Genomic DNA, 15,146 nt, shown 5'->3' with positions numbered 1-15,146 from the left:
GCAGCCAACAGAACCCACCATTGCACATCCCGTGCTGTTCATGGCATCCATTCACAGTGGGCTTATGGTGTGCCAGCCTTGAGAGGGCACGGGGGTGGGAGTGTGCAGATGGACATGAGCTGTCCATACCTGCCCACAAGATGCTGTCCATAGGTCAGCTGGATATGTAAGCAAATAATTAGAATGCAGTAAGATATGGAAAGATATCCATGATAGATTGTGTTAAATAAAAATAAAAGCCTATCAAAATGGTTTGCAATGCATGATCAGATTTTTGTAAAATGGGCCCTTTTGGAAAAGAGTTATGTCAAAATGTTACAGTGGCTGGTTGTCTCTAGGTGGTGATCTTGGAAAAGGATGCGGGACCTCTGTCCTAGAAGCAGGAGGTGGAGGAAGGAGGGAGGATGCTCTTCCAAGAAGATCCTGGATTCTCTCATTGCTTCTTATTTACAGATAATAAAATAATAATAATAATAGCCAATATTACTAACACTTACTATGAGCCAAGCACCGTTGCTAAGCACATTATATATTAACTCCTTTAATCCTCGTAACACCCCTAAGAAGCCTGTCCGATTCCAGTGCTTATTTCTCGTTGCTTGTCCAAATGTGGCTTGGGACCATGGATCCCAGAGCAACCTGGCTTGCAAAGGTGGGAGTGGGAGGGGCCGGGTGAGGGAGTGGGCAGAGCTGTGCAGATGATGCTGCATTCGGGGAAATGCTTTTCTTCATTTACAGGGCTGGATGCTGTACTGCATCTGTGAAGGGGGATATTCTGATTTCTTTTAACATATCGATATATTCTAAACTCTCTGCAATGTCCAGCTACTTTTTATTGGAAAAGAAGGAGAGGCACGTGGTTTTATTTGTTAGGTGTGCTCAGGGCTATGGTGGAAGTGGCTGTAAAGTCTGGTGGGAGCTTGGGAGAGGGACTAGATAGTTCTGCTTTGACACACTGAGGAAGAGTCACCCAGAGAAGGCGACTTGTGACCTGCGTCTTAAGGGAAGTGTGTGAGCTCACCAGGTGCAGCAAAGGCGTGGCGCTGTGCTTGGAACACACTGGATCATGAATTCAGGAGTGTGGCCCGAGGGGAGCACAGGAAATGAAGCTGGGAGGTGGACACTTAGCAGCTGGGGTCGTTATTCTGAGGGGAATGGGCAGTGCTGGAAGTCTTAGGTGGGTGAAGGGCTGCTTGGGGTGCTGGTCTGGAAGCTCAGGCTGGTGTAGCATGAAGGGCAGATAGTCTGCGGGCAGAGAGGCCAGGGAGAGGTGGTAGCAGCCTGGCTGGAACTGAGGAGGGGACAGTATGACCAAAATGGAAAAGTGCCTATGGGTCGGGAAGATTCAGACCCATGTGGGTTTCAGCACCTCCTCTCCCCACCCCTCTCCCGCCGTTTACTAGCTATGCAACGCTGGGCAGGGCATTCTCACTCAGCCTCGAGGACTTAGCTGAGGCGACAGCTAACTGGGAAAGGCAGATGGTTGGTGACAGGTAATAAGTGGGTACAAGTGGTAGCCCCCTTCTCCATCCCCTTGACGCAGAGGCTGGTAACCGATTTTCTCCTGTGAGTCACTCAGCTGGTGCCGGGGAAAGTGCAAGGTTGCTTGTTCAAGAAGGGTCTATATGCGCGCCAAGCCTGTGGGACCCACCACGGTGCCCAGGCACCCTGGCAGACCCCCGGGGCTGGGACCAGAACTTCTGGGACCAGTGGAGAAAGAGGAAGACAGAGGCAGAATGGGGTCAGATCCCTGGGTTCCAATCAGTGTCCAGTCCCAGCCCCCTCGGGTCCCAGCTGTGCTGGGTCTGGCTGGGTCCTGAGCCAAGCCACATCTGGTCCCTGCCCTCAGGGAGGTCACCATCAGCCAGGGGAGATTCACAAATAGAGCCTTGTTGCCACGTGAGAGTGCACCGAGGCCAGCTTCTTGTGGATAAGGTCTTAACTAACCCTCATAGCGACCCTGGGAAGCAGGTGCCGCGCTCTCCACTTTAGAGATAAAGGAAAGGCAGCTTCAAGAGAAGGATGTGGCCCAGGTCTTCCTGCCTGGGGGTGGCTGAATCGGGGATGGAAGCCACAACCCGCCCAACTCCAGGGCCTGGGTGTACAGCCCGGGCCAGGGGACTCAGGTTTAAGCAAGGACAGGGGTGTGCCTAGGCAGGGACTTCCACCTCACCAACCTGTGACTTGTCCCTGGGCCTACTGGCAAAGGGGTAGCTGGGCAGTTGGGTCCTGATCAGTGAGCGGTGCGTGCCCTGCACGGATGCCTGCCCCTGCAGCAGTGAGTCACCGGGGCAGTTTCACGGCCTCCAGCTTCCCCCTCTTCCCCCCACCCCCAGCAAGTCCACAAGGGCACCAAGAGGGCTGCTGGTGGCCTCTGGTCCCCGTGGGCTTGTCCCCACTTCCAGATCAAGAACAACAAAGCTGTAGGAGGTCCTGGTTTGAGGTCTGTCTGGTTCCTGTCTCAGCTCAGAGATTCTGAACTCTGCGTTTATACGTGCTTCTCTGAGCCTTGGTTTCCCCAGACTCACGCAGCCAGAATGAAAAGGACCCCACCAGTCAGAGGAAGCTGAGCTCAAAGAGCACTAATGCTCTTGGATGGCATGTTTCCCTGGAAACAAGGAGTTTAGGAATCTGGGGCCTGGGCCCTGCCGCCGACCTGCTCTGTGACTCTGAGGCAGTGTTTCCCCTCTCTGAGCTTTAGATCTCAACTGGACAGGCTGCTCTGACCTTCCGTGTCCCTGGGCAGGGAGGACAGTTGGTCACCACCAGCTTAGTGGGGAATCCTTAGCTGTGGCAGAGGGAATCTGGCCCAGCTCCCTGGCTTGCTGGAGCAGCGGGAAAGGACAGAAACAAAACCCAGACCCCAGCTCATCCAGGAATGGGCTCCTTTTGACCTACAAGGATTTTGTGAAGCTTTAACCAGCCTGTGATTTTGTCCAGCTTTGCACATGCTGTTCCTTCAGCCTGGATGCTATGCCCCATTCCCCACGTTCTAGGATAGCTCAGATGTCTTCCCATAGAAGACTCTGCAAACTCCTGCACCGCTCACCCTTCCTTCAGACTCCGAAATCACCTGTCCCCCCAAACTGTCTTTAGCCTGCGCTTGTTAAATGGCCTAGCATTTAACCTGCTCGGCTTAACTCATTCAGTCCTGAAAGACTTGTGAGTTGGAACCACGAGCCCTCCTTTGACACAGGAGGAAGAAGGTTCAGAGAGGTTAGGTCACACAGCAGGTGGGAGGCCCTGCTCCCAAGCCCCACTGTCCCCGTCCTCTCCCTCTCCCTCTCAGGGCTGGGGTAGCAACCTCCTGCAGGCGCTGGGGGAAGCACTTACATGCCTGTCATTCTTTCCTTTTCTTTCTTTTTTTATTATGTTATGTTAGTCACCATACATTACATCATTAGTTTCTGATGTAGTGTTCCATGATTCATTGTTTGCGTATAACACCCAGTGCTCCATGCAGTACGTGCCCTCCTTAATACCCATCCCCCAGGCTAACCCATCCCCCTCCCCCCTCCCTTCTAGAACCCTCAGTTTGTTTCTCAGAGTCCATAGTCTGTCATGGTTCTTCTCCCCCTTTGATTCCTCCCCTATCCCCCACCCCACCAGCGGTGGTGGTCTGGGGGCTCAGAAAGATTTGGGGTCCACGCCTAGAGCACCCCTGTTACATGTATACGTTCTCTTTTTCTCTCACACCTACACATGTGTGTTTTTAAACGCATTTGGGAACATGCCCTTTTGAAGTCTAAAGCTTCACCTACTCGGTCTTTTTTTTTTTTAAGATTTATTTATTTATTTTAGAGAGAGAGAATGCGAGTGGGGGGAGGGATAGAGGGAGAAGGAGAGAGAATCTCAAGCAGACTTGAGACCGCTCCCTTCAGTTTTCCCTTCCTTCTCCTAATGTTCTACATGCTATTCCTTATGTTCCACATGAGTGAAACCACGTGATAATTGTCTTTCTCGTTGGGACTTATTTCACTTAGCATAATCCCCTCCAATTCCATCCACGTCCAGCCATTATTTCTGCCTTCCTCCTCAGGATGTGAGGTCCTGGAGGTAGGTCGTGCTCTCAGATTGAGTGCTCTGAGAAGCAAAACCCAGTTACTTCCAGGAAGTATGGGGTAAACCCTCTTTGGGCCTCAGTTTCCCTTCCTGTGAAATGGAAGCGAGGACTCCTAGAGCCCTCTCCCACCGAGTCCCTCTCAGCTCCCAATCCTGCCCCAGTGGGGTAGCCCGGAGGGGGTGGGGTGGGGACAGCCGCGAGGGCAGCCCGCTACCGACGGTTGCCACAAGCTCCCTGGCCTGGACACCCTAACCCCGCCCTCCCTGTTCGCGCGGTCGCTTTAAGGTCGGGCGGGGCCGGCTGCTCGGCCCCAGGAGCCCCGACCACGGCCGGCAGGGAGTCTCCGCCGGACGAACGGCGCGCGAGGACCCGGATCGGAGGAGAGGTGCGGCGGGCGGCGCCCCCCAGTACGATTGGAAGCCCGAGCGCTAGTGCAGGGGTCCCGGGCTGGGGCCGCGTGGGGGCCGAGGGCGAAGCCGGGCTCCGCACGCCCCTCGGCGCCCCCGGAGCGCCCCCGCAGCTCGCAGAGCTCTTGCGGGGATCGCAGCCCCCGGGGGGCGCGCGCTTGGGGTGCGGCCGGCTGGGCACCTCTCTGCGCCGCCTGGGGGGCGGCTGCGGGTCGGGGGCATTCGGACACCCCTGGACGAGAGTGAGAGCCGGAACTTGGAGCTTTTGGGGGACGCGGAAAGCCGGGCTAGGGGACCGCCGCTAGGGCCGCTTCCCTAACGTCGGCCGCCTCCTGCAGACCCGAGGGACAGCCGTCCCCAGGATCGCGGCCGCCCTCCGGTCCCCGTGCCTGGACCACGCCTGACCACCTGCCACCCGATGGCTTCCTCCGAGGTGGGTGAAGGCTTACTTCTCTCCCTCCTTCCAGAGCATCTAGGCTTCTCCTAACGCTGATCCCGCCTGGACCCCTTCTCTTCACCTTGACTAGGGGGACTTGCCAGTGGAGAGTGGACACCCAGGTCTCTTCCTGTGTTCTAACTCGCTGGGTGGCCTTGGGCATGGCAGTCAGGGCCTCAGTTTACCCGGCAGTTGATTGGGATGGTTCGGACCACTTCCTGTCCAGATGGTTTAGTTCTTACAGAAAAGTGGCACCTGGCGTTCTCTTGTTGGTTACACAGTGTGATCGTGCCCATTTTACAGAGGAGGGAGCTGAGGCGTGGAGAAGTTAGTTAAATTGCCCAGTGTCAGAGCCAGGGTCCATCCTTGTCCAGCTCTGTGTCACCATGCTTCACTTACAGCTTGCCATCTTGCCACCTCAACTTTATAACTTGCTTTTCCCTGCCAAGCAGAATTTGAGCTCAGGGATGCTGAGCAGCTTCAAGGTCACAGAGCTTGGCCATAGTTAGAGGGAGTGATAAATCTGGTGCAGGGAAGGGCCTCTTCTGGCTGGTGGGAGGTGGGGGTGGCAGCAGCAGATAGGCTTCTGGGAGGAGATGGTTGGTGTTTGGACTGGGTCTTGAAGGGGGAGCTGTGAAATGAAGGTCCTGGATGGGGACAAAGGGCTCCCAAGGACGAGGTGCCCAGGCCCCCAGGACTGGGTTCAGATTTGGCACTGACCTCAGGCAAGCTGTGACCCTCGAAGCTCCATAATGCCGTTGTGAGGATTAAGTCAGGGGCCACCAGTAGAGTGCCCAGCCCGTGTCAATGCCCAGTACGTGTCTGCTGCCGCCATCCTCATGTGTGTAGGCCAAGGGAGAAATGGAAAGGGAAATCCCACCTGCAGACCATCTTCATCTCTGAAGGGCACGGTTAAGGATGATTCATATTTTGCATTTTTATTCTCTTCTGTGGTTTTCTCTCTCTTTTTTTTTTCCCCACAATGCACAACTACTGCTTTTTTTTAGAAGTTTAAAAGCATCTTAAGTTACCTTATACAGGAGCAAGTTCTTCAAGTGTTGAGAAGAACAGCAGTTTCTGGCTTTGGGCCAGGTCCTTCGCCTTTCTGGGCTAGGTCTCCTCATTTGTAAAGCAGGAATTTCTTTCCCTGCCCTGACCACCCACCTCAGTTGTGGGGAGTGTGAAGAGGTGCCACGATATACCGGCGAGGGCTTATTAACTGTTATTGATTTGCCGTGAGTTTCTAAATTGTTTTTCCAAGCGGATTTCTGCAGTTTTCCCTCTTGACAGCCTCTCCCAGCTGTCTAGCTTTGGACAGGGAGTAGTCAGGTTCTTTTTCTCCCCCACCACAAATGCTTTGAGCTGGAGACGGGAGGCACTTGCCCCATAGACAGATTCACAGCAAGAGAACAGCAGGTAATTTATGGATGACATTTTTCTATATGCTTCTGGTGGTCTGGGGGCTCAGAAAGATTTGGGGTCCACGCCTAGAGCACCCCTGTTACATGTATACATTGTCTTTTTCTCTCACACCTACACATGTGTGTTTTTAAACACATTTGGGAACAAACCCTTTTGAAGTCTAAAGCTTCACCTACTAGGTCTTTTTTTTTTTTAAGATTTATTTATTTATTTTAGAGAGAGAGAATGCGAGTGGGGGGAGGGATAGAGGGAGAAGGAGAGAGAATCTCAAGCAGACTCCCTCTTGAGTGCAGAGTCCAATGCGGGCTCCATCCCAGGACCCCGGGATCATGACCTGAGCAGAAAACAAGAGCCAGCCTCCTAATTGACTGAGCCGCCCAGGCGCCCCTTTGCCTACTAGATCTTGAACATTTTACTATGACCCTCGGCTCCCCCAGGATCACACCTTTGAATGGCTGCACAGCCGGGCATCATTTGGGCGCAGCACGCTTGGCTGGGTGAACCCCCATTCGGAAGGTATTCCTGATCACTGAAGTCTAGGGTCTGTGAGTTCCCCAGCCCCCAGCTTCACTGACGTAGATTTTGTAAGAGGAGACGGTGTCTCTTTAACTTCTCCTAGAGGCCTGCTAAAGAACCTGCCCTTTATAAGGGAAAGGAAACAGGCCCGGGGCAGTTGGTAAGCTTACCCCAGAGCTGCAGAGTGGGGACCAAAGGCAGGCCTCCACTCCGTGGCTGGGTGCTGGAGCCGCTGGGATCCTGTGTTCCCTCCCTCCTCTCAGCTGGGAGGGAGGCTTTTCACATAGCAGGTGTTTACCCAGTAATACTTCCCCTCACTTAAGGGAATTTCTTCAACAAATGTGTATTGAGCAGCTACTATGTGCTAGGCACTGGGGGATATAGCCGTGAACAGGGCCAACGTGGACCCTGTCCTCAGGGTGCTCACTGTCTGGTGGGGAGCACAAGCAAAGAAGAAGTTAAACCCAGACAGAGAAGTGCTGTGATCCGAGAAGGCCCCGGGGACTTGGTGTTTAAGTGGAGGCTTCTTGGGTGAGGGCCAACCTGAGCCTTGAGGGGAGATAATGGCAGGTTACCAGACAGAACAGCACGGACAATGGCCTAGAGGTTGGCTTTGGGGACAACATGGATGTGGGTTTAGTTCCTTCCTGTCTGTGGGATCTGGGGTCAGATTTCCTCCCAGTGTTTGTTTTTCCTGTGCATTTTTTCTTTGCCTGATGGCGATAACCCACCATGCATAATTGGGTATACTGAGCCGAAAAAAGGAAGATATCTGCATTTCCCCCCTTGTTGTTCAACATTGGTGCTGAGCTTGTTTTCTCAAACAGGTTATTGATATTCCATCCAGAGGGTATGCCATGCTATACTCACCCTGTCCCTGTAGTTGGACATTTAGGCTTCCTCCAAATTAGGACCCTTAAAAGTAAGGCCAGGGTGGACACCTTTTTGCACAAAGGGGCTACCTGTCATGGATGTCAACTTGGGGCTCCTCAGTGCCCTCTCCCACATCTGCTCCTTTACCTGCCCTGGGTCTGTGCCTTCCTCTGCCAGCTGGAGGGAAGTACGGCCCCCTCTCAGGATTGTGACCGGGGGAAGCGAGCCACTGCATCCCCAGGAGGTCCCACCGTGGAAGGCCTGGTGGGCCCAACGAGCGTGCCTGCTGGTCCCTCCCAGCCTGTAGCAGACGGGCCGGCGGGGGTGGGGCTGGGGCGGTGGGGGGTCATACGCACCAGGCTGATGGGGCCTGTGAGGCCTGGGGGCCCCCCGGAGTGAACAGGGCCACACTTACTGAGCTCCTGCTGGGTCCCAGGCATGGTGCTCGGAACTTGGGACACATTCTCGGTGACCTCTGAAACAGCCCTGCGGAATTGGGAGTATCATCTCCATTTTACAGATGAGGAAAACAGAGGCACAGAGGAGTCAAATGACCTCTCCAAGGTTACACAGTGACCTCAGACAGGCAGGGGAGGACTGAGACCGGGGTCTCCAGTCCCGCGGCAGGCCTCTCTCATGGCCCATTTTCTCCTCTCTCCCCTTCTCTGTATTCAGACGTGTGACGCGAGCCGAGTGGCCTCCGCTCTGCGCTACTGCGTGACGGTCAGCGGCACGGTGCTTCTGGTAGCTGGGACACTCTGCTTCGCTTGGTGGAGTGAAGGAGAGGCAGGGGCTCAGCCCGGCCAGCCGGCCCCACCCACTGGGCACCCCATGCCTGAGGCCCCCAGGCCCCTGCTCAGGTCGGTCAGCTTCTTCTGCTGCGGCGCGGGAGGCCTGCTACTACTCTTGGGCCTGCTGTGGTCCGTCAAGGCCAGCACCCGGGGGCCTCCCCGGTGGGACTCATATCACCTCTCCAGAGACCTGTACTACCTCACTGCGGAGCCCTCGGAGAAGGAGAGCTATAGGTCAGCAGGGCAGGGTGGAGGTGATGAGTGGGGGTCGGTGCATAAGGCACTGTCACGCAATCAGGACTTTGTGTAGCAAATTCTCATGGGGTTTCTCCTCTGGACCAGGCCTGGCCTATGTCCTGGGGATTTGGAGGCTGATCAGCACTGTCTTGGAGGAGTTTAAAGCCCTTTGTCAGACTTTGAAAAACCAAGGTAGTTAGAGCTGTCAGAGAGGGGCAGACATGGTCCTATGGAGATGTGGAGAAATCCAGGGGGCTTCCTGGAGGAGGTGGCAATTGAGCTCAGCATGATATGGGGCAGAGGACCAAAGAGGTTAAGAGCCCAGGCCCAGGAGTCAAACCTACTGGGATCCTTTCCTGGTTCTGTCACTAACTAGCAAGTAGGAAAGTAGATCGTGCAACCCTACGGAGCCTCAACTTACTCATCTGAAGTAAGACAGAGAACAGCACAATAATAGCAAACACCTGTATTCACCCATGTGCCAGACACTGTTCTAGGTGCTTTGCATATATTTACTCATTTTGTATTTACAGCAGTTCTCTGAAGTGTGTCCTGTACCCCATTTATAGATGAGAACATTGAAGCACCCAAGCACGAACTGACTTGCCCAAGGACACCCAGCTAGTGCGCGTCACAGTCAGGACCTGAACCCAGAGTCGGCGCTCTCACTGCTCCCTAGCTTAGCGGACATGCAGATGCAGAACTTAGCTCAGCCCCTGGCACACAGTAGATGCACAGTAAATGTAACCTTTCCTCAAGTGGATAAGGTAGAGAGAGGCGGTTTAGGCAGGCAGAAGAGCCTGTGCAAAGGCTCGGGGGCAGGGTGGGGGTGGAGACAAAATCTTGCATTAAGACCATATTTCTCAACCTTTTAAAAATGATTGCTCCCTCTAAGGAGCCTTTTTAGGCATTTTTTTTCTTCATCCCCCACCCCCTCCATGAAATGTTCATGCCACAGATACACTGTTGGCTCTATATGTATATTTGTGTTATATACATAAATGGAGTATCACCAAGATACCAAGAACCCATTTTTTGCCCTGTGGCGAATGCATGCATTACAGTGCGCACTTGTTACATATTAATTCATTCAGTCAGTTATGGGCTGTGCCTACATATCAAGGGCCTGCCTACAATTCCAGTCCTGTCGCCTGCAACGTAAAAATCACTGTTATCATTTACAGAAGAAGAAGGTGAGGTATATCCAGCTAGCAAGTGGCCAAGCCTGCTGGCTGCAAAGCTGCCATTCTCCCACCCCAGCCTGCAATCCCTGGGTTTTGGGGTGTTAGGGGCTAAGCCAGACATTAGTGAGCTGGCCTGGGACCTGGACACCCTTCTCCCCTTAGGGAGAGGGGAAAATGTATTCTGAGTTAAAGAATGTAACAAATTCTTCCTGCTACTGGCCTGTGACTCCCCGAGGTCAGAGACAATAGAGTATTCACCAGGGGCCACTTGGTACAATGGTCTGGCCTTGGTTTGACCCAACTGTTAGAGGGAAGGGCAAGGCCTCGGGGACTCTCCAGCCAATCCCCTCACTTCTCTGCTGAAAAGCCTGGTCTCAGAGAGACCAAGGACCTACCTGGTCACACAGCGAGTCAGTGGTTGACTGGAACCAGGCCAGCCCTCGGGGTGCGCTGGACTACAGCGTTTCCGTCCTCGCCCAGCCTGGCCTGACCGCTTGGGGTGGGTGTTGTCTGTACACACAAGCGTGTTGACTCAACAGGGTCGGGGCCACGGTGTGTGTGTCAGGTGGGGCCAGTTGGCCTTCATTCCCTGCAGGGCCAGGGAGAAGCCCACCCAGGAGGGTGCTCATGGCCCATCAGGTCCAGAGACCCAAGTCATAGGTCCAGAACGAGGATGGCCAGAAGTCGGGGAGGCTGCTTCTGTGAATGACTTTCTTGTCCCTGGAGCTGACATCGCCCGGCCCTGCTGCTTTGTGAGGCCAGCCTCTGGCCCCCACGGGGAGGCTACTCTGCTGGCAGCTGGACAGGAGGCCTCCCGGGGCCCCCAACCCTCAGTGAGCCCAGCAGAAAAAGCCTGGGTCTATTCAGACGTGAGGCTTTCAGCGTCTGCTCTTTCGTCGATAAGCGGTGTGGCCTTGAGCATGTTACTTGGACTCTCTGAACTGTGTCTAATTCCTCATCTGTCTTCTGGCCGTGACAGAACTTTTCCCTGAGATGGCTGAGAGGCTCGGATGAGGTGATGGATGAGGAAGTGTAGGCCCTGCAAGGTTCATGCACACTTTAGCTCTGCTGCTGGGCATGACTCTGCTTTATAGCTTGCCGGGCACTCCGGTGCCCACTCACTTGATTTGAGCCTCAACGGTAGGAGGTAAGCGTAAGGATTAGGCCCATTTTACAGACAAGGCAGCTAAGGTGTGGACAGATTAGGGTTTGGGATGGGAAGAAGGGTGATAGGTGCTGTTGGCTTGAGCTTTGCAATTAGACGGGGCTGGGGCTTTGCTGTTCAGTTGATGCGTGACCTTTACTTGTCTGTACAATGGCTGAGAGCCATGCCCCCAGGCTTGTCACAGACATGACGTAGATTAGGGAACTTACACACTGGGCAAATAGTAGTTCATCCTTGTCCCTTTCCCTACTGTGGTTGCCCGACTCAGCTGAAGGGTAGAAGAGGGAATGCGGGGCCCAGGCCTCCTGCCCCCATGGGGCTCCAGGGACTAGGGCAGGCCCTAGCCTCGGTGGAGCTTGCTGTGCCCGGGGATCCTAGTGGCAGACCCGCCCCACACACCTGCAGGGCGCCGTATCCAGAATATTCCATGAATGGAGCCTCCATCTGGAAGTGTGTGATATGGCCACCCTGCATGGGGCCTCGTGGTCCCCAAGTTCCCAGCCTCTGGACCGCGGGTATGGAACTTGGGGCTGGCTGGGCGCAGCTGGTTACTAAGGCCACATCAGGTGGCATGAGGGCCACTCCATGTCTGCCCTATAAGCAAACTTCCTGCTGTGGGCTGAGCTTACCTGGCATCTGTGCCCTGCCCAGCCAGCTGTTGCCTGCTCAGATCATCCCAGGTGCACCGCACATCTGGCTCACATCTCCAGAGCTTGGAGAAACAGGGAGAGGCAGGGGTGTGCTGGGAGGGGAGCAGGGCAGAGGACGTGGGGGGGAGCTGCACGTCCAGGGATGTTACCCGCCTTTTTCTGAGTGTTGTCAGAGCTTTTTCCATTTTCCCCGTCCCTGAATCTTTAAATGGGAATTGTTATCCCCATTTTACAGATGAGGAGAAAGAGGCTGAGAGAGGCCGTGTGAACACGGCCTAGGTCACGCAACAATAGACAACAACAGAATCTAGCTTGCTGGCCTCCAGAAGCAAAATTCTTTGCCTGCCCTCACATGCAAAGGATGCTGGGAACTCAGAGGAGAATGAGACCCCCTAGGAGCTTCCTCAGCTGCAGGGCTCCCGGGCTGTCTTCCAGAGGAGGAGGGTCAGTGGGAGCAGCGTGGACAGGGAGCCCAGGCTTGGCTCCTGGCTGGTGCCCTCCATCAGGCTGGCACACAGGCTGGGGGTCAGCCCTGGGCTCCCCACCGTGACCCTGTCTGTGACTGGAGCAGCAAGCCCATCTCCCCAGGGGGTCACTCTGAGGGCTGTGGTTGCCTGGGGCTGAGAAGACACGTTGTCCAGAGAAGGGCCATGGCCCCCGGCGGGTGACGGGGGCTCCCATGAGGGACAGCAGCCAGTGTCCGGCACAGCCCCCCACCAGGCCGGAGAGTGAAGTTCCCTCCACCACCTCTTCCGACCCCCAGGGCCGGCCTCCTGCCATCTAGACAGGCAGACCCCCGGGTGTGGATTGAACTGCTTCCTCATCTGCTCCAGACTGATGAGCGTGGGCAAGTGACAGGCTCTCTGAGCCTGTATGGCACTTACCGTGCAGGAGATTTGTGACAAGTTTTGTCCCCCATGCCCCTTCCTCACAGAGACTTTTGAGATTTTGTTATTGGCTCCTGTTTATGGAGCGTGTGCTAAGTGCCCCTTCCCCTATATCATCTCAATTAATCTTCGTATAGTCCCGTGACAGAGGTGCCATTTTTGTCCTCATTTTATAGATGGGGAAATTGAGGCTCAGATTAATGGAGTTACTGACCCCACCATCTTCCACCAAGAATGGGGCAGAGCAGAGAGTTGAACTAGCCAGCGCCCGACTCCTAACTCGATGTGGAAAGCGACCTTCGGGATCACATGGTCGGCCCCTGTATCTGGCAGCATCATCACCAAAGCCGAAACAGCCCAGACCTAGGATCAGTGATACTCCCACCCGCCAGGGTCCTGGGAAGGGAAGAAGCACTAACTCCCTAGAGGTGACCCACCAGGCTGCTGAGAGTGTTGTGGCTAGGATACGGGTAACCTGTTTTTGGAATCTAGCCCGTGGAGCCTGGTCCAAGAAGCCTCACAGGACCTGGTCTCTGTCCTGAGTCCCTGCAGGCTAGTTCATTTATTGGAGGTAGGGCACGTCACAGGAAAGCCAGGCTGTTTACAGATAGATGTGGTTGACCTGGTAGATACTGAGCTCTCCATCTCTGGGGTTATGCAAGCGTAGGTAATCACTCTGCAGACTTATCATATGGGGTCTCAAGTGTCCAGATGGGCAGGAGAATTGTCTCCCATCCTTCCTTAAGCATCCACAACTCCGGATCTTGTAAGGGATATTACAATAAGCTACAAGTCTTTCTGCTTATGAACCATCACTCTGTCTTTCAGCAAACATCCCCAGACCCCTGCCCTCAGCCCCTGGATGCTCAGTCCCTGGTGGGGTCAGTGCGGTGACAGGGGGAGAGTGCTCTGGGAGCCCAGAGCAGGGAGTGAGAGCTATGCTGGGGGAGGGACCAGCCAAGGAAGCTTAGCAGAGGCGTCTCACAGGACAAGTGGGGACTGGTTCCAGCCGAGCGGGGATGAACTTCCCTGCAGAGAGAGCTGAGAAGGTGCAAGGAGCATGTGTGGGCAGCTAACGGCATGGGCAGGGAGGCCAGAGGGGAGGGCTGAGGCTGCCAGGGCTGGCTCATGCCAAGCTCCAAGAGTGTAGCCGAGGCGCCGGGAGGCCCGCACAGGGTTTGGACCAGGGCACGAAGTCTTCCCCAGCCCCAGCCTTCCCTGCTCTTTCCCTGCACGCAGTCGCTTTCGCCCTCGCCCCTGCTACAGCCGCTCTTCTGTCCCGTAGGCTCCCAGAGGTGGCTGCCATCCCCACTTACGAGGAGGCCATGTGCTGCCCTCTCGCCGAGGGGCCCCCGACACGGCCCGCGGACCCCCTGGAGGAAGGCCTGAAGGACGGTGCCTCTGGGGATGCCCTGCTCGGGACCCAGCGCCCCCTGCCGCCGCCCAGCTACGAGAGCGTCGTTGGTGCCGTGCGGGGCATCTCCGGAGAGACAGGCCCGGCTCGGACTGCAGGGGGGCGAAGCTCAAGGCTCCCGGCAGACCCCAGAGCTGGAGACAGGTGGTGCGCGTGGGCCGTATAGTGCAGGGCCCGGCACATGGGGGCACGCGACAAATGTTTGCTGCTGAATGCTCGCGTCTTGACCTATTGCTGTGTAACAGACGGCTTCAAATAAATGCATTTCATTCTCTCTCGTGACGCTAGGCGCTGCCTGGGCCTGGTCAGGTGGCTCTTCCGTAGCCCGCGCTGGTGGGGCTGCAGTCCTGAGGGGCCCGGCTGGGCCAGAATGTCCAATACGGTGCACTCAGACCGTTAGTGCTGGCTGTCAGCTGGGGGACTCTGTTGTCCAGATGAGAAGGTGGGGGCCCAGGGGCAGGGGCAGGACGGGCCCGAGGTCACACACTGAGTTTAGAATCGGGAAGAATGTGGGCTCCGAATTCAGACCACCTGGGCATGCGTCCACCCCGGACCAGTCGAGTGACCTTGAACAAGGGACTTTGCCTCTCTGCCTTGGCTTCTGCAGGTGTAAAAGGGGAATCAGGAGTGACAAAGGCCCCAGCCCCTACCCGAGGAGCTGAGTTGTGAGGGATGCCTGAGGTGATAGCAGCTGGTGGTGTGAGCTCACATGGGCCCTGCGGGCACAGTCCTAATGCTTCAAATGATAAATGCACATCTTCGCCCAATGGCAGGTGTCTATGAGTACTCAGCGATGTCTGATTTTGTTAGTCACCCCCCTCCACCCAGGGCAAATTTGGCCTCTGCTCCCATACCTCCTGTGACAGGGAGCTCATTACCTAGCCTTACTTTCCAATATGGCAGAAATGTCTGTTCTCTGCCCATCTACATTCTGCATCCCTCATTTCCACCTCACTCCATTCACAGATGAGAAAGTCAGCTTAGGGAGGTGAAGTAACCTTCCCAGGGTCACACAGCAAGCAGAGATTCAAAGTCCTGGGGCTCAGTCAGCTGGATAAGGGTGGCATTCCCTGAGGGCTGACTGTACGCCCGGGCAGGCCT

The 15,146-nt window shown here is 55.4% G+C and overlaps 1 protein-coding gene across 1 annotated transcript; it reads left to right on the top strand.

Moving 5' to 3' along the window:
- Positions 1 to 4,386: 4,386 nt before the first annotated feature.
- TMEM61 (transmembrane protein 61) lies at positions 4,387 to 14,225 on the top strand. Its single transcript, XM_032416701.1, has 4 exons — positions 4,387 to 4,448; positions 4,809 to 4,903; positions 8,393 to 8,742; positions 13,917 to 14,225. Exons 2-4 carry the CDS (start codon positions 4,889 to 4,891, stop codon positions 14,209 to 14,211), a joined length of 660 nt encoding a protein of 219 aa, XP_032272592.1. The 5' UTR covers positions 4,387 to 4,448; positions 4,809 to 4,888; the 3' UTR covers positions 14,212 to 14,225.
- Positions 14,226 to 15,146: the final 921 nt, after the last annotated feature.

This window comes from Phoca vitulina, unplaced genomic scaffold (assembly GCF_004348235.1).
Source record: "Phoca vitulina isolate PV1807 unplaced genomic scaffold, GSC_HSeal_1.0 scaffold2, whole genome shotgun sequence".
In the NCBI taxonomy this organism is placed as follows: Eukaryota; Metazoa; Chordata; class Mammalia; order Carnivora; family Phocidae; genus Phoca; species Phoca vitulina.
The sequence above is the reverse complement of the archived record's forward strand: the minus strand, read 5'-3'. Positions and strand labels throughout refer to the sequence as shown.